Source organism: Rhinolophus hipposideros, assembly GCF_964194185.1.
Source record: "Rhinolophus hipposideros genome assembly, chromosome: 23".
NCBI classification, from domain to species: domain Eukaryota; kingdom Metazoa; phylum Chordata; class Mammalia; order Chiroptera; family Rhinolophidae; genus Rhinolophus; species Rhinolophus hipposideros.
The window spans coordinates 2795427-2814122 of NC_138069.1; the positions used below are offsets into that span (position 1 = coordinate 2795427).

The following is an 18696-nucleotide window of genomic DNA, read 5'->3' on the forward strand; positions in this document are numbered from 1 at the left end:
TGCCTTAGCCTGGGCACTGGAAGGAAATGTCCTTTGTCCCCAGAAGACTTGTCACCATTGAAGAAAGTAAGATCCCCAGTCACTGCTCAGAAACTCGAGGCAAATGTTTTCTCTCTCCAAGTCAGCCTCCTGCCCGCTCTCACCGATGGAGGCCGTGGATCCTCCATAATCCTCTCCACCCCACACCCAACCCCAGGACAGGACTTAGAACAGTCCGGGGCTGGGAAACCTATGTGCTCACCTGTTGCTGCATGCTCACAATCATATATATATATATATATATATATATATATATATATATATATATATATATATATATATATATATATATATATATATATATATGATACACACACACACACACACACACACACACGTATTTTTTATGTCATTCTCCCTCTGTTTTCTCAAAACCTTTTGGAATCAAGAATTTTGACTTCATCTCCATGACACAGGATTTGCCATCTCATGAAATATCTCTACAAGCAAGAAAAAAATGCTAGGGAGGCTACCTTTGCATTTTATTAGAACTATCCGAGCATCTCTTTCTTCCTCATCTCATCAATGAGCTCTTGGATTCTTTGATTCCTGGTCTTCTCGTAGGGGCTCGGCCGTCGAGGGATTAGGTTGGGTGGCTGGGCTGAGTCCTCCAGGCCCTGGATTCTGTAGGGCACATCAACCGCGTTGGCTTCTGGGTGCTCCCTGGTGGCATTGGTGCTGGAGGCATTGAGAGGCACCTCCATGGGAGTGCCTGCCGGGGGCTGCGCCTCCGTGACCAGAGTGGGCACTGGGAGGGTGGGCATGAGCTCTTCAATGTCATTATGCTTCTGGGGTGGTGACTCTGCCCTGTCGTCCACACCCGTGAGGTTGTCGTGCAGGTTACAGGACTTGCAACACAGCTTGTTGTAGTCTGGGATGGAGCAATAGCGGGACAAGACTTCCATCCTACAGAACATTGACTTGTCACCTTGGCAGCGGCCCTCTGAAAGAGAAAAGTGGGACACATAACCAAAGGACAAGATAAGAGGGACTTTGCTCGCCCACAGGGAGTGGCTTGCTGCAGGAGGCATTTGAAAGAGCCCAGAGACAGCACAGAGGCAAGCAAGCCCACGCAGAGAGTGTGTGTGGTTTCCGGGTCAGAGGCACTTGGACCCCGCCCTGCAGTGCAGTCACACAGCTGGCAGCCATGCTCCCCTCCTCCAAGCAGGCCCTGCTGAGTCCAGATTTTTCAGGATCTCTCAATGTTTCAGGTAGAAATGAGGCCTGTCTGTTCTTAGGGAGTGGTTCCAAGCTCATATTAAAGAACAGGACTTGGTCAGATCTTTACATGTGACATCTCCATGGCAACCCCAATGAGATTGTGTGGCAGAGTTTGACTACAATGATCTATAATCAGTAAGTGTAACAAAATTAAACCTAAAAGAGCCAATTCCTAAAACCCAAGAGCAAATCCCAGAGGCTTGGATGTGGCCTCCCCACACTTGTCCTCGTTTTGTCCCCATCATCCCCCAAACTCTTCAGATGACCTGTTTCTGAAAAGTGCCTTAGGGGAAATTGAAGTTACCCAAACTTGTCTGGGCTCTCCTCCACTTGCTTCAACTTACCCGGGAGCCCCATGGCCCTGCCACACTGAGCTTCTGGTCATCTCCCAAGCAAACTGTTCTCTTCTGCCCAGCACATCCTCCCTTTCCTTCCCACCCAAGAAACTGTCTGCCATGGCCCAGCTTGCATGGAGACCCCCCCCCCCCCCGATTTGCTCCTCAGAGGCCACTGTGGTCTCTCTCTTCCCACCTGGCTGTCTTCTCCTGTGCCCGGCTCCAGCCTCTGCAGCTACATTACTTCATTACTACATTACCCAGCCAAGTCCTCTTGTTCTTACTCCTCCTTCGCTCTGTCTCCTTCCTCTTCCCTTCCCCCCTCATCTCCTTCTATATGCAACACAAAAACGGAGATGATTTACACTAGGGTTTCCAGGTGGGAATTCCTGCCCATTCTCAGGATTTTTTTTCGCTTTCCCATTCCCAAATCCCAAGATATAAACTGTTTTCTGCTCTCCATGATGAATCGTTTCCACAAAGATGACTGATATTACCAACCACCTGGGTTCAAGGAACCAATTTTCCCGATTTCCCGACCAACTTTTCTTGGGATTCTGGAACAGAAAAGCAAAAGAAAATTCCCGAGAACGGGCGGGAATTCCTGCCCGGAAAGCCTAGCGATAAATAGGAAAAATGTCTAAGAGATACATTGTGGTTAGTACGTTTATTTCCCATTGTGGGTATTACTGGGTTTAAAGAGCCGATTCTCCCAATTTCTAGACCAACTTTTCTCGGGATTAGGGAATGGGAAAGCGAAAAAAATTCACAAGAACGGGCAGGAATTCCCGCCCAGAAACCCTAATTAACACGAATTCAACATGAAAGAATGAGTCGTATGACAGAGATATTTGATCCATTACAAATTCCTGATCACTGGCCTCTGTGGGCCCAACTCTGCTTGTTTCTTGGCTCAGACACTCTGCTCTCCACACTGAGGATCCCAAACCTGTCCCGCACCCTCCTTTTCCCTCTCTCCTCAGTGACCTATCTCCTAGGGAAAGGAAGGAGAGGGGAAGAGGGAGGGAGGGAGAGAGGGAGAGAGCGAGGGAGGAAGAACAGTCATCGGATGGGAACCGCACCTGCACACCCACATACAGCACTATCTACATCAACATCTGGAGCTATGCCAGCTCATCAAAACGGCCTGCAACAACACACAGGCAGCTGCTTCCATGCAGGGCCCATGGCTCTGACGTCCGCTCGCTGGGTGGCCCCTCCTCCAGCCTGTAATTCTCCCTATAGGCTGGTCACCACACAGGTGGACATCGATGAAAACTCCCGGAGGTTTAGATTCCTGGGTACAACTTCCTTCTAGACACCCCCAATCCCCACGGTCCATAAGCTGCTGGAGATGCCACACATCTTGCCCAAGTCCATGGCCTTTGATGGCACCGCCGTCTCAGAGAACGGCCTTTCAGGTGCACATGCTAGAGCCTGGTGTCCCCTATCCAGCCATCGCCAAGCCCGTCGGCATTTCCTCCTAGACCCTCTCAGATATGTCCACGCTCTCCCACCTGCGCAGGCTCCAGCTTGCATCTTGGCAGGAGTCTCCTCTGCTTGCCTCCCTCCGTTCTTTCTCCTTATCTAGCTATCCTGCTTCAGCCAGAATGCCGTTTTTCACCTGAAGATGTGACCATGTCACTGTCCTGATTAACCCCCCCGCATTGCCTCATTGTTATCAGAGCGAAGACCCGTCCCCAGCCTCCCCGGCCTCCCCAGCAGGCCTTACATCTCCTGCTCTGCACTGTGCTCCCTCTGGACGCAGGGCCTTTGCACATGCGGTGCCTCCCCTCTTCCTTCAGCTGCTCTCCTCTTATCTTCTAGGCTCAGCTGAAACATGCCTTCCTCAGGCAAGTATTGCCTGACCTCCCTTGGGAAGTTAAGTCCCACCAGATGTGGTCTCCTGGTGCCCCATCTTCCCAGCACTTCATCCCAGCTGGCAAGTTTATGTTTGTCAGATAAGGTGACTAATGCCTGAGTTGTTCGTTATTCTGAAAGCTTCAAAGGGCAGAGCCCCGAGCTGTATTTGGATGTCCCTCTATCCCCAGAGCCTAGATCAGTGAATGTGTAAATGTATCAATGTGAAAAACATAAACGTGAGTAACTAAGGAAGTCCAAACAGGGAAATTAATGGATTTTAAAATAGCAACGTTACAGGCAAGAACACACAGGAACCTACCATCAGAGGTGGCCAAAATGGGTAGGAGGCATGTCTGGCTGCCCAACCCACAATGTGCGGAGGTAAACACAGACCTGCTGTTCAGGCCTGGTCTTCCTAACACTGAGACTGAGCCACAAACTCATGATGCGGAAGGAGAAAGCCAGGTGGTGCCTGAGAGCCGCGGGTGAATTCCAGAAATCAAACTGGAAGAGTCAGACATGTGGCTTTCAGGCTTTTAGAACTGGTAGGTAAAATCTTACACAGATGCCCAAAATATGAGACAGATGAAATCAGAGCAGTCCTGTCTAAAGTTGGTGGGGGTCCGGGGTGGGGGAAGTCATGCTCAGAGACCCCTACCCCTGTCCCCCCTCCCTGGCAGCCACTGAGGTGAGCTGGGTGAAAACCACTGGTCACGGACCTCACAGAGACACAGTGGTAAGCCTGGGTGCAGTGTCTCCCCACAGGCTTTGGCCATTGGCTCGGGGGGAGCAGCAGAGGCACAGGACAGGATGGGACCTGGCCTGGCTATGCTGCCGGGAGTGGAGCCGCTCATGCCACACGCTCATGCCGCAACGTCCTCTCCTCTCACCAGACCCCTTTCCTTCACACGTTGTAAGACTGATACTAAGCATCTCCGTCACTTGTCTCCCACTAGGCTGGGATCCTGAGAAGTGGGCATCATCTCCATCTGGAGAGGGGTCAGCCAACGATGCCCTCAGGCCAAGCCAGTCCCTCCACCATGTTTAATAAATAAGGTTTTACTGGAACAGGCACACACCATTCATTTATTATCTACAGTTGCTTTCCTGCTACAAAAGCAGAGTCGGGTAGTTGAGATAAAGACCACATGGCTCCCAGTGCCTAAAATATTTACTATCTGGCCCTTTAGAGAAAACGTGTACCTTCTTATGGTCGGGTGCTTGGTGGTGTCCCCAGTGCCCAGGTCAGAACTTGACCCAGAAAGCACTCATACATGTTGCTGAGTAAACGGCTGAAATGGGAGGAGCAGTCCATCTCTCTGCCAGACAGGCAGAGGACAGCTAGGAGCCGGGCTCCCCTTCTCCAGAGCACCTCTCTTCACCTGACTTACATATTGGACTTCTGGATCGGATTTCTTGTGAACAGTGGGCAGTATTGCTTTAAGTTCTTCAAAATTAAAGTAAGTCCGTGAACGGATAATTGAGAAAGCTGCTGGCCAAGAGCTTGGCTATGCTAATATCAGCCCAGAAAAATTTCAAAATAATCCTTACCCACCACCCTTAAAAGGATGCCAATGGTTGTGTATTTTTAAGTGGTATCACTGAGCAGAGGCCCCTCTGCTACAGTTATACCACCAAAGGTCCTGACGCACTGACTGACCGGCCCACAGTCTCTACCAAGATAATAACTCCCGTTCCATAATACTTGACCTCCGGACGTTTCCAGCAGCAATTAACTAGCAACACTTATTGCCTTCGTGTGAACAAGTTACTGACAGCAAACCCATTTTTCTTCATAAATTGAAGTCATCTGTGTGCCTTCCCCACAGTCTTGGCTGTATCTGAACACCACGTACATTATTATTGGCTTAGTAGTTTCCCCCTTTAAACTAACTCCTTTTTTTTTTTAACTTAAAATTTATTTTAGGAGAAAATTTTATGCTACTACCATTCATGGAAAACTAGTGTGGTAAATACGGTGACCTTAGACATGAATACAAAGAGCAGTTATTTAAGGCCTCTTACGTCAATTTGTAAGTCCAATTTTAATTCCTCAAATTCGAGGGAGATACTCCTGCCTGCACAGATCTAAGCTGGAGAGAAATGAACAAGTGTGAGAGAGACACCAGAACTCACGCCAAGTGAGACTCCCTCCTGACGTGGTCATGAAGGGGAACAAGAATGAGGGAGGGGCTGCTTGGTGGCACACAGGCCACGTTTATGTGCCACCTAAATCACCGCCACCATCACCCCCACACACTTTGGACAGGGCTAGGATGAAGAAAAGTTCATTCTCTTTTCTCAACGAGTGTAAGGCAGCATTTCACCTTTCAAAAGGTCGTGTGATGAATTAAAGAGGTGGGCGGCCTCCCTTGTCTGCCCACGCCCTCCATCACCATGCCCGTCCCGGGCACACAGCACCCTGAGCTGCCTGCAGCTCTAGCAGGGATTTCTTCTGACCCCTCTGGGAGGGAGACTGAGTGGCTGCAGTCTGTCAGACACAAGTTGTCTTGGTCTCCTTGCCTCTGTTGAGCTGGAATTCCTTTCAATGACCAGAGCCTTGGGCAGGCTGGACTCAGCCACAGTTACTGTGACCCCCACTCCACAAACGAACACCTGGGGCTTGGCACTGTGTCCTGCAGCCCATATCTATGACGCAGAGTGGCCCCATGTCATCCTTTCTCATGAGCTCCCTGCTCCCTGGCATGGGGCCCCTCACAGGAAAGGGAGGAGAGAGAAACCCACTGTGGACACCACCCAGGCCTCAGGTGAGGAGGTCCCTGTAGGACCCTGACCTTCTGTCTGGTCCTTGTTAGCAAGGTAAGCAAACACGCAGGCCCCGTGGCTTCTGAGGGCAGGCATGGTTGAGAACACACACCTGTGAATGTCTCAGGGTAGGTGCCCAGAGCCACCACTGCCTTGTCCTTCTCCCGACCCAGACTTTCCTGGGCCAGATGGGCACCTCTCCCGCCCTGAACAGAGAGCTGAGAGCTGCCCCAGGAGCCAGGGCAGTGGCCTGCTGGTGGCTCAGGGCACAGCGACCTGGATCGCGCATTCCCACCCCATGGGGAGAAACCCACCTCGGGCTGTGGGCCCCACCCTGACTGTAAGAGCGCCAACCAGGAGTGGGACACACAGACGTTCCTGTAGCTGTTTGTTTAGCACAAACAGTTCAGAACTCCAAATCCTAGTATAGTGTCTTCAAAGACTGCTGACACATTTTGAAAAATGCCTGGGGAGGGGTATGTGTCTCAGCGAGGGAGGGACCCTAAACATCTACGTGGGACAGGGGGAAGGGGGACAATAAAGTCATTTGAATAAAAAACCAAGGAACCAAAGGGCACCCATAGCTCCACAGTGCCGTCGGCCATGGAGGCGAAGAGAAGGAGCCAGCCAGCGGTATGCCAAACCCAAGTACCCAGTTTCACTGAACTTTTATTGAGTTTATTTGTGGGCTGCATGACAGGAAGTCTTTCCAGCGTTAATAAGAATAAAAGGTCATTTTCACAGTCACTTTGGCACACACTAAAGTCTCATAAAAAAACCAGAAAAGCAACGATGGAACCTAGATAATACGTCATAAATACATACAAAACACTAATAAAATATCCCTGATAAACCAAAGTGCATATAGACAGAGAGCACAATGCCCAGGAGCGTAGTGCACCTTCCCAGAGTCACTCGTGTCACTCACATGGCCTAGTCAAAGTTGGAAGTTAACAGTCGTGAGAATTAGTCTGCATTACACACCGAGTATTTACATAACAGTAATTAGTGCCGGGAGGGCTGGCATGGTTGGCGGGGATGCTATTCACAGGTGGGCAGGGCTGGGGCGGCAGCGGGAGTGACGGCGGGAGTGCTACACTGGTCACTTGAGGGGCCAAGCGTGTTGCCCTCTGGTGTAAGGCAGTGCCGTGGGAGCGCCCACGGGGGCTCCAGCAACAGTCAGCGCTCACTGGCCAGTGGGTCTCCTTCCCACAAGGTGGCTTGAGTGCCTGGGTCCCCGCACAGCCCAAGGGGCGCAGGGAGCCAGGCTACCTGATGGGAAACCTCATCCTTGGCCAAAGGTGGATGACTTGGACCGTCTTCCCCTAGCCCTGCCCTGCCAGCCTCCTACCTGGATCATGTCCCCCTCTGAAGCCGGAGTTAGCAGCCAATCCTGTTACCTTTCAACTTTAAGGCATTTTCTACATAGTTTTGTCTAAGCAAAAAAGCAATAAAAATTGAGGTAATTCTGTAGTTGTTCACACTGGCAGGCGGCCCCACCCGTATCAGTCTCTCCTCTCACTCTCACCCCTGTGGAAGGGGTCATGTGCGCACGATGAGAAAAGGCCATTGGAGCTAATGGACAGAGTGGGAGTGATGGTGTGTCCCTATGTCCCACTGAAGGGACACATGCCTGCCTCCTCTGTTTGACCTGAAATCTCCCCCACCCCACGAGGAGACAGGGCATGGGGGCAAGGGCTGTGTAAGTTGGACACAAAGGCCACAGGAAGCAGGCCACAGTCGCACGAGTCAGGAGGACACACAGCACAGGGTCAGCAGCAGCAGCAACAGCAGAGGCAGCCGGGAAGCCCCGATGTACCGCCGGCCCCTCGGGGCACAAAACTGCTGCCCCGAGACCCCCGGCCTCGCCTCGGTGCTGGGAGCGTTTGAAAGGGGCTGGGCAGGCTTCCCCTGGACTTCCAACCTGCAGCTCCAGCCTGGAGGGATGTGGCCGTGCGACGGAGTCACCAAGTGGTCACGTTTGCACTTTGGCCTCTGGCCCCTCCAGCACCATGACAGATCTTTGACCCTTTACAAGCCATCACCAACCAGGTGCCGGCCCCCCATAAGAGGCCAATGCCGGGGCCATGCCTCTGCGAGGTCTGCCCTCCCGGCCAGGCAGCCAGGCGGCTCCGAAGGAGATGGTCGAGCACAGAGGCCCCAGGAGAAAACAGATTCAATCAGAGCACTCAGAAGAGTCAAGGGAGTTTTCCATAGAAAGAGAGGAGGGGAGCCCATGGCAAGCTCCACAAGGCGCAGGGCATGCACTGGAGGGCAGAGGCAGAGTTATAAACGGGCCGGTTACTTGACGAGGTCTTCTGGACTGGCGAGTCGGGATCTGGTCGGGACAGCCACTGAACCACGTAGCTCTTCTTGGAGGGGTCGGACACGTTTCCTAGGGAGAAGAGAAAGGGGCTGCGGCTGCTGGGGCACCAGGTGAGCCCCACCTTCCCTCCACAGCCTCGGCGTCCTGGGGAGGGGCACTGGAGGGGCCCAACTCTTCAGTGTGGTATCCCAGGCTCTCCCTTGGGACGGACGGGCCCGCCTCCCTACCCCCATGCATCCTGGGTCTCAGCTGTGGAGTAGCTGCAGCCCAGGGGCCCTGGCCTGTCTCCTGATCTGTGCATTGGTCCCGGACTGAGCAGTGTACTAACTGCCTGCTGCAGGAATACGGGGGCCAAGTGAATCCTGGATCGACAGGCCCCAGCTGTGGCTGGCACACCTGACCCCCCTGAGCTCCCTTCTCTGTAGATGGAACTTATAGTGCGGTCTATGTCTTGAGCTGTTCTGGGGCCAAAAGAGGTCACATGTGTTAGCTTCTGCAGCACATACACTAAAAGTGGAACGACACAGAGATTAGCATGGCCCTGTGCAAGAGGTCACACGTCCAGCACTTGCTAAGGTGTCTGTACGTAGCCGGTGTTGTGGCTGTTTTCCGTGTACCTAGCTGTGTTCCTCCAGAACATGTCCGGTTCCATCTCCCAGGCCAGCAGAGAGTTCCAGGAAGGCAGGGATAGGCTGAGTCTGCTCCGTCCTTTCCCCAGGACTGGCCCAGAGACGAGCAGTTCCTTCCATTCCTTACTAAGGAAAGGGCCTAGGCTTGCTCTGGGAGGTTCGGCTTCTACTTCAAGGTCAGGGGTGCTGAGTCTGGCCACTTGTGGGAAGAGCTGCACTTGCCTGGACCAGCCCACCTTGCCCTGGGGCCCAGGGAACAGCTGAGGACTTACGGGGGCAGGGGCTGAGCCTGCAGATCCTTGCAGTCTCAGGTCGCTCCTCCCGGCAGACTCCGAAGCTCTCGTCCACTGTGCGACAGAGCACGGGCCGCTCCTGGGTGCCATTACCACAGGTTACCGAGCACTGCAGATGGAGAGTCACCAGTCAGGGCCCACCTCCCGTGCTGGCCTGGGTGGGGAAGAGCCTCTGACACATGTGACCCCATAACACATGGCAGGGGTTGAGGAGCACAGGGAAGACTGCGCTAGAGGCCTGGCGCAGTCGGCCGGCTGCCTCAGTCTCCTGGGGCTCTGCGAGGGGACACACGTGCTTATGTCTCAGTTATTGTGACTTAGAGAGACAGAATAGACAGGGCCTGGCACTTCTTGGTGCTCCGGCTGCAGGTGACTCGAGGCCCAGGAAAAGCTGCTGTGCACTGGGGGACCCTGGGAAGGCTCTGGGTCCAGGAGGCTTTGGCGGAGGACCGTCCCCACTGATCCTCTGGCCCAGAATGCTCTACACCAGCACCCTCACTGGCCCCTCCAGCCCCGGCCCCCTCGCCTTACCCATGGGGAAGGGCCCTCAGGGGCCATCACACTCAGACTTCTGGCTTGGCTCACAGCTGGCCCAGCCCTGCCTAAGGATAATTCTCAAGTTCTCACCCTGCACGTGGGGAGGCCGGCTCAGCAGACCTGGCTGCTCAAACTCCACACAATCCCAAGAAAGGCCTGTTTTTGGGACTGGCCCTTGAGCAGCTCATGGGAACCAAGTTCTTGGAATGTTCTGTCTGGTAGAGTGTTTTTCATGCCTGAGGCCTTGAGTCACGAGTCACGCTGCACCAGTCAGTTTTCAGCAACAATGGGATTTCTGCTGAGCTCCTCCTTTCCCGTTGGGGGTCTGGAGCTTCAGGAACTGAGGCCATCACACACACAGGCACCATATGCCCGCATGTGTGATGGCAGCCATGACCGATCCCCAGTGAAAACCCAGACACCCAGGCTCTGGTGGGTTTCCTGATTGGCAGTACTTCATGTGTGTGGTAGCATGTCATTGCTGGAAGAATTAAGCGCATCCCTGGTGACTTCACTGGAGGGGACAACTGGAGGCGTGCGCCTGGTTTCCTCTGGATTTTGCCATGTACGCTTTCCCTTCCCTGATTCCACTCTATGACCTTTCACTATAATAACCCGTAAGCATGAATGCACCAGCTTCCGAGTCCCGTAATCCTTCTAGTGAATCATGGAGCCTGGGGCTGGTCTGGGCTACAAGCTGGATGTCAGTGCTCACGCCAGCTTAGCCCCCACACGTCCCTCACGTCCCTCAGACTGTCCTCACTATTCTTTCCAGCCCAAGTCCAAGCCTCCCGTGCTCGTCTCCCCTCCTGCAAGGCCTTCTCGACCACACCTCCACCCTCAGAGATGAGAATCCAGACCTTCCCTCATATCCTGGGGCCCAGGCTGCCCTCAGTCTCCTGGGATTGCAGGCCCTGTAGCACCTGGGACCCCCAGCACTGAAGAGTAAAGACACACATTCCACTGGGTTTCTCAACAGAGCACTGACCACGTGGCACCACTGGTGCCCTGAGACCTACTGGATGTGGCCCAGGGCAGGGTACTGAGTCCAGACAAACATGGGACACCCTGGATACATCGATCGTTTTGGGGGCCGAGAACATGGGGCCATGGGTGACTACTTACCTGGGACCAGGGTCCGGGCCGCCACCGACCAGGACAGAGCTCACGGTTACAGGCCCTGCGGCCCTCGGGCCGGACGTCGTTGCAGTGCTTAGAGTGCACGGAGCGGGTGGTGTTGTTGTGCAGAGGCTGGACACAGCGCACGGAGCGAGCCTGCGTGCCTGTGCGCCCACAGCTCTGGGTGCATGGCTCCCATTCACCTGTGACCCACCTGTCAGGGCACAGTGGAACATGTCAGTCCCCTGTGGTCCAGGTGCACAGAGAGAAGGCTGCCTGCTCCCCCTGGTGCCACCTTCCCTTTCCTCATGAAGGTGCCCTGTAGGCTTGCGGCACCCTGCCCAAGGTCCTGCAGATGATGGGCCCACGCGTGTCCACTACCGGGAGTGCCAGAAGGGCCACAGACAGCCCAGGCCTGAGGGACTGTGCCGGCTTCATTCCCTTCTTTGGCTCTGGCTCTGCCCTCTGACTTCAGCTTCTGCTGGCATCACCCACCTTTCTGGGCAGCAGTGAGGACTCCGTCAGCGCCCGCTCCCAAATGCCTCCATCTATTTATCTGCCATCTTCCCCATTCAGGGACTGGAAATGCAGCCCTGCCAAACCCCGGGACTGGGGGTCAAGGACGCAGCTGCTGCAACGGGCTGTTTGGGAAACATCTCCCACAGGTCCAGCCCTGCACCTTCTGAGCCTGTTTCTCCATCTGAGCATTACCACGCGCCGTCTCTGAGATGCACAGTATTGTTTCCGTTTTGCAGGTCTGAAGCAGGGGTGCAACATACAGGCTGCTGCATCTTAGACTCCATGAAATGTGTGAGTCAGAAATAACTTGTCACACATCTCATGGGATGTGAGGCCCAGAGCCACTTGGAGCCCCAGAGACTGCCCTCTCCTCCCTCTAGTGGGGCCCCGGGCAGCCCCAGGCACTCACACAGGCTGGGAGCACTCCTGTGGGTTGCAAGCCCGGCGGATGGCTTTGGGCTTCGCGAGGGCGTCACAGAAACCTCGGTGCACCATCTTGAGGTCCCTCCTCCGACGGCAGCCATACTTGGTGAACTGGGACCCTGAAGACGAAAGCTTGAGGGGGCTCAATGGAGTGGTGTGGCCCCTCCGGGGGGCACAGAGGGGGGTTCACCTGCAGCTTCAGCCCTGTTCTCCCCACCCTTCTGATAGGTTGGTGGGTGGGGCAGGGTGCCTAAGCCAGGCCTGGAGATGTCTAGCCTGGTGTACCCCCAGTACCCCAGGCCAAGTGAGGGTTAGAGGCCAGGGAGAGTGACCACCTTCTCCCTGGCCCCTTGGCTAGCCTCCTGGGACACGAGGGTAGGTTTCATTTTCTCTCCCATTGCTTAGCCATTTACTCAAATTAGTATGTACTGAAGACCTGGTATGAGCCAGGAGTTGGCTTGACACAGGAATACATCCTACAAGGTTCCTCCCACACAATTCTAGTGCAGCAGTTCTCAACTGAGGATGATTTTGCCCCGAGACATCTGGCAATGTCTGGGGCACTTAGTTATCACAACTGGGGGAGCGAGGCACTACTGGTATTAGCACGCATTAGGGGGAATGCTGCTCAACATCCTACAATGCATGGGACGGGTACTGGTTTAGTGGGAATCCAATGGAGAGGCTCCCAGGGGACAAGAAAGCCTATGCAAAGGCCCTGAGGCAGGAGCATGACATGTCAGGAAAATCACCTAGGGCCAGTGTGGCCAGGGCCTGGTGAGCAGTGGGACAGGTCAGCAAGTTACCTGGACCTCGGAGGCCCTGGGGAAAATTTTGGTTTTTATCTCAAGAACAGAGGGAGCTGCTGAAGTCTATGACACCAGGAAGGGACATGGTCTGATCTGCTCCTTTAATAGGTCATTCTGGGGGCGAGTGAACACACAGCGCCATGGGGCAGTGAGGGTGGTGCCAGGACTGGGAAGACGGGAATAGCAGATGGGTCCAAGAGATGTGAAGAGTGAAAATCAACAGGACATGCAGGTGAAAGCCAGGGGTTGGGGAGGCTCGAGCGGAGGTGGTATGCAGGCAAAGCACTGGAGGAGGAGTCTCCCATCTGCCTGCAGCAGGAAGGGGGTTCCCCAGCCCCTCGGGAACTTCTCTTTGTCCTCCAAGCCATGGGACCTCACATGGCAGCTGAGGGAGGCAGAGCTGTCTTCTCCTGCCTTTGTTTGCCCTGTCCCCCAGGAGTAGTGACCACGCTGGACAAATCAGGGCTTCCTGTCCATCTGTAGTTCCCATCCAACCATGCACTCTGTGAGGTCTGGGGAAAGGGGGACCCCTCTGTACCCAGCCCTGCCCCAGGACAGTCTGGAAGGCTTTTCTGAATGAATGACCACAGGCAGGGGCCACCCCAGAGGCGCCCCTCCAGCACAACCCTGTGCCCTGCCTCACAATGCCACCGGAACCCATCCGAGCCACCCTCACAGCAGTCCCCCGCCAGCCACCTCCTGCCTCTCAGTGATGTGGGTTCACGCTGGTGTCATCCAAGCCCCACAAGTGCCCTTCTTGCTGCCTCTAGCCTGCTGGTCTGAACACCAGCCCCGTGCCCACCTGTCCCTCCCAGGTAGGGCTAGGTCCGTACCATCCAGCAAAGGTCACTGCCTTGGCCTCCGTGGCCCCAGGGCTAGTCTGCTCATGCCAGGCACATGCCTTGGGCCAGGCAGTCAGCAGGGCACTGTGAGCTCAGGGTGCCCCTCACCCCGAAGACCCTGCCCGCTCAGCCCTGGCTTTTGCTGGGGTTCCAAGCCCGAGAAGGCCCCTCACCTCCGCCGCAGGGCTTGGAACACGGAGACCACTTCTTCAGGGCCCACTCGTAGCCTGCGGAGTCATCTTCTAGGACCCGGTTGTCGTCTACGTCCAGCGAGTCTTTATGGATCATGTACTTGTATGTCAGCGAGATCCGGGCCTGTCCCTGCGGGATGACCTGTGCCCCACACAGCCCTCAGTGTGTCTGCCCAGCTCTCCATCTCTTCGAAGACAGTGTGGAGAGGTCAGCTAAGGCACACTTACAGCCCAGTCGTGTTATTTGCGGGATATTGTGGAAAGTCCCCAACACTGAACCCGTGGGAGCCTCTGGTCATGACATTGCCGTCAACCATCAATACGTAACCTTATTTTATGCGTCTTTCTGTTTAAAGGCACCTTATTAATATAAGTTAATTCCCTAACCATGGACTCGCGGCCAGCACTCTGTCACCCGGGCCTGAAGGAAGCTCAGCCAGCACGTACTGATTGCACAGGGATACCACCCAGCGCTGCCGCACAGCTGGGGACACTTTAAACAGCGAACTATCCCGTAAGAGCACAGAGATGTAAAAAACGTGGTGCTGAATAGCTGTGAAAGGGGTACTTGTTTGCAGTGGGAGCTTAAAATGAGAGGCCTGCGGACTTGTCGTGTTCTACCTCAGCTGGGACCAGCATGTCAGGCGACAAAGTTCTCACTGCTCAGCACTTGTCCACAAATGACCGTGGAAAGCCCTTTGAGTACTGATTTGGGGATGACAAATACCTGTTAGCAAGCAGGCAACTTGCCCGTTACAGAAACCGCGGGTCCTGAGCCCGCCTGCATGTGTGCTGACACAGAGAGTCCCCAACAGCCTGGGGGGCAGGGGGGAGCAGAGCACATGCCCCGGGATGGGTGCGGGTCCCGTGCCTATCCCCCCCAAGCGTGCTGCCTCTAGCAAAGGGGCTAAGGGCACCTGAGCCTTATCTGTAGAGTTTTCATTATTTTACAGATAAAATATATTACTTATGCAATTAATTTTTAAAAAGCCATTAGAAAATCAAGCCCCCTCTGTACTCCTATGAGCAGGAGCAGCCTGTGACCCTGAACTCGGAAGACCTGGGGTCCAGTCCTGCTCAGGGACAAAGTCCAGTGTGACCTGGGTCTGGTGGTCTAACATCCTGAGCCCCGTCGATCACTCCCAGGGGCAGGGTTTGGATTTGAAAGCAGATGTGAAGGAGCATGACGAAGGGGGGCTGTGAATGCAGGGAAACCAAAACCCTCACAGGGGACGCTTTGCCTGAGGTCACCCAGGCCCCGACTGGTGGCTCCACCTCTGCTCTCGCTCTGACACATAGATGGGTGAGCCTTGGTCCAAAGGACAGGCCAGAGGGGCAGTTCCAAGTGAGGCCTGAAGGAGGCAGGGAGGCTCAGGGCGCTCAGGACCCTCCGTCCCTTGCCCAGTGGCCACTTGTCCTCTGGCCTGGGCAGCCAGAAGGCGCCGGGCCTGGCCCTTGCCTCGACTTACCAGAACGGCGATGGTGCCGTGGAGGGGGCCCATGGTCTGCAGCGTCTCCCGGCCGTCCTCATCCTGGTACTCCCATTCCACACCCATGGCGATGAACGATTTGGCACTGGGATCCACATCGTTCTCTTCATTTAAAATGAACTTGCCTGTCTCCAGGTTCTTGATGGCTGAGAACAGCAGAAGGTAGAGCCGCCATGATCCCCCCGGGCAGGATCCAGGCCCGCGAAGGGGGGCCAGCGGGGTACCCTCTCTGGTTGGTATGTGTGGGCCGCCTGGACCCTGCTGCTTGCAGACCTTCCTGCCTTCCAGTGGGTAGGGGAGCAATCAAGGGGGCCTTGGGATGGAGAATCAGTGTTCTGTGGGCTGAGGTGTCAGTGGCATGTCTTAGACACATAGCCTCCTGATCCCGATGTGTGGCCTCTCCACAAGGAGGTGACCCCAGGAAAGGTCCACCACGTGGGCTGAGCCAGAAACAGGGAGGTAGGGCCCCCAGCCAGGCCTCTGCCCATCCCCAGAAGGGTCAGGCTGTGAATCTGCTGTGTTCCCTGGACTCCGAGACTCACCCAGGTGATGGCTGGTAGTGTCTACTTCCTGGATGAGCAGGTGTCTGGCTCCTGCCGGGATCTCAAACATCTTGATGTAACCTTTGTTGGGATGTGGGGAGACACAGCCAATGAGAGGAGAGATGCCGTTTGGGTGGGGACAAGGCACGGAGGCCGTGCCCCCAAAGGCAACTCCACAGGCCCATGTTTCATGGCCCTGACCGCCCACCCAGAGAGGCAGCAGCCTGAATTGACCAGTGCAGGGAAGTCCTGCCAACAGACAGCTGGGGGCAGGGGCAAAGGGGAAGGAACAAGGGACCCACAGCTGCCCTGCAGCCCTAGAGTACAGACGAGGGGTGCCTTCGGCAGGCTCCTGTCCTCAAATAGACATCTACCCAACTTCTGCACCTGTATCCTGTGCCCTGATCCTGTGAGCCAGGCCCCTACTCACGCTGTCCCCCACCTACCTTGGGGCCTGGCTCAAGCTGTCCTGACTTAAGTTCTCCAGCCACCTCACCCTCCAAGACACCCCCAGAATAGTCATGAACCCAGGCAGATCCCCAATGTCGAGTTTGTCCCATGTCCACCTGCCACGTGAGTTCAGGTCCCAGGGTTGGAGGGAGGGGCTCACTCACCCAGTTTCTTGGGTGAGCGCGTAAACGTGCCTTTGACCACTTTGCAGTGGGCATTGTCCCCTCCACACACGCCACACTTGTCCTCTTGCTTACTGGAGCCGATCACCCCATCACATCCCACCTTCTGCATGGGGAGAGGGTGCAGTGTCACTTGAGATCCCCTCCCCACTCGGGCCCGACCTATGTCCCAAGGGCGCTGGCACCTGTTCCCCGGGCATCCCTTCTTAGCAGTTCCCAATGCAGGAGAAGGAAACAGGGCTTTGGAGCACCCTATGTGCCCACTCAAGGGCCAGCCATTCCCCTCACTCATTCACTCCTCTGGACAGTGTAACCTCAGAGGGTTCTGCACAGCCTAAACAGGGCACGTTCCCGAGACTGTCCTGGCTTGGCAAGCTGGCCTCCAAATGAACATTCCTGTCCCGAGAGCTGTAACTCAGATCTGGCCTCTGCCCCTTCTCCCAGGGCCATGCAACACAGACTGCAGCGGCCCCGCCCCGCCCCCACACACAGCGTAGGCCTGGATGCCCTAGCCTTCACTTTGCCCCAGGAACACAATGTCCTCTTCAGTCTGTCTCCAGGTGTCTGGACAGGAGATGATAAGAGTTGGGAGAAACTCTTTTGCCTTCATTCTCTCAACAAATCTTCTCAACACTGCCCTCTCCAGTAGCGAAAATTATTCCACACCGAGAGGGGATATTCCTTTGCCCAGGGCCACCTAATAGAAGCAGTAATAAATTCAGGCTCTTTTACTCTCTACAGCCCTGGCAGCATGCCATTCCCAGGATCACAGAAGCTCTACAGGAAGAAGCCCTTGCATGTCAATGTCCTGAGACTACTTTCATATCAATATACGTACCCACTGCTCTCCTAGCTCAGCAGGGAAAATGACCTCTCCTCTAGCTGGTCTGCTCTCCCTGCCTGTCCTAGAGTGTACCATAGCATCACGTATTTCCCTCTTTGCCCTGGCTGCCAGGAAGCTCAGAGCCAATTCTCGCCTCAAGATGCTCTACCAGCACCTCTGGAGAGACCCTCTTCCCCTTCCTTTGCTCTCAGATTTCTAACTTTCGTCTTACCAGGACCTTTCAGGGCAGGGGCTCTAGACCAGGAAAAGGCTACAGAGCAGCGGTTCATGCATCATTTCTGAATGTGTGCATAGAAGTCAACAACTTTTGGTTTTATTAATCTACATGATCACAAGCCTTTTGAATCATTTTTGGAAGTGAGCAGGGTGAAAAACAATAAAATGAACATTTTTACTTTAATAACTTCTGAGGGGAAAAAATTAGCAAAGGAAGGGAACATAATAAACTGGGGGGGGGGATTGGTCTTTTAAGGCATAGAAGTCTGAGCTGAAAGCACAACCTGCCACTTCAGCCATACAGTCTTACAGAAACTGAGTTGGTTTCCACGTTTGTAACATGGAGTCAGAGCAGCCCACACTGCCAGGGATATTGTCCGGGCCAGAGGATGTGGTCCTTGTAAATGACCACAGTGAAGGATGGAGGTGAAGCTGAGGAGGAGGACAAGGGGGAGAGGAGTAGCAGAGAACCCCCTTTCAGGCCAGGGCACTTGTGATTTATAATAAATGCATAAGAGGTCAGACAATTAAGTTCGCGAACTCATCCTAGAAAAAGTGCCACATACCTCATCACTGAATATCACTATGGTCACCTTTGAAGTCCTCCCCTTGGGAAGCTATGCACTGATGCCAGCATCTAGTCCACCCTTCAAAGCAATTATGGAACTCTTTTTCTGGAATGGCCATCAGAGTTGTTATCATATTACCCTTGATGTCATGAATGTCATCCTTTCAATATTTCCTTTATCTTTGGGTAAAGAAAGAAGTCATTGGGAGCCAGATCAGGTGAGTAAGGAGGGTGTTCCAATTCAGTTATTTGTTTATTGGCTAAAAACTCCCTCACAGACAGTGTCGTGTGAGCTGGTGCATTGTCGTGATGCAAGAGCCATGAATTGTTGATGAAAAGTTTGGGTCATCTAACTTTTTCACGCAGCCTTTTCAGCACTTGTAAATGGTAAACTTAGTTAACTGTCCAGTTGGTACAAATTCATTATGAATAATCCCTCTGATATAAAAAAAATGGGGTGATGTCATAGGAATGGTGGCAGTGGCGCTCACT

At 54.3% G+C, this 18696-nt stretch overlaps 1 protein-coding gene across 1 annotated transcript in view; it reads right to left on the reverse strand.

The window, feature by feature from the left end:
* Window positions 1-498: 498 nt before the first annotated feature.
* Window positions 499-18696, reverse strand: part of ADAMTS2 (ADAM metallopeptidase with thrombospondin type 1 motif 2) — a 276672-nt gene continuing 258474 nt past the window's right edge. Inside the window, exons 14-22 of the mRNA XM_081035772.1 lie at window positions 16559-16682; window positions 15945-16025; window positions 15382-15548; window positions 13895-14054; window positions 12057-12189; window positions 11135-11342; window positions 9452-9581; window positions 8530-8619; window positions 499-982 (exon numbers count right to left, since the gene is read on the reverse strand). Coding sequence (XP_080891898.1) covers window positions 531-982; window positions 8530-8619; window positions 9452-9581; window positions 11135-11342; window positions 12057-12189; window positions 13895-14054; window positions 15382-15548; window positions 15945-16025; window positions 16559-16682 — 1545 coding nt within the window. The 3' untranslated portion in view covers window positions 499-530. The remainder of the gene's footprint in view (window positions 983-8529; window positions 8620-9451; window positions 9582-11134; window positions 11343-12056; window positions 12190-13894; window positions 14055-15381; window positions 15549-15944; window positions 16026-16558; window positions 16683-18696) is intronic.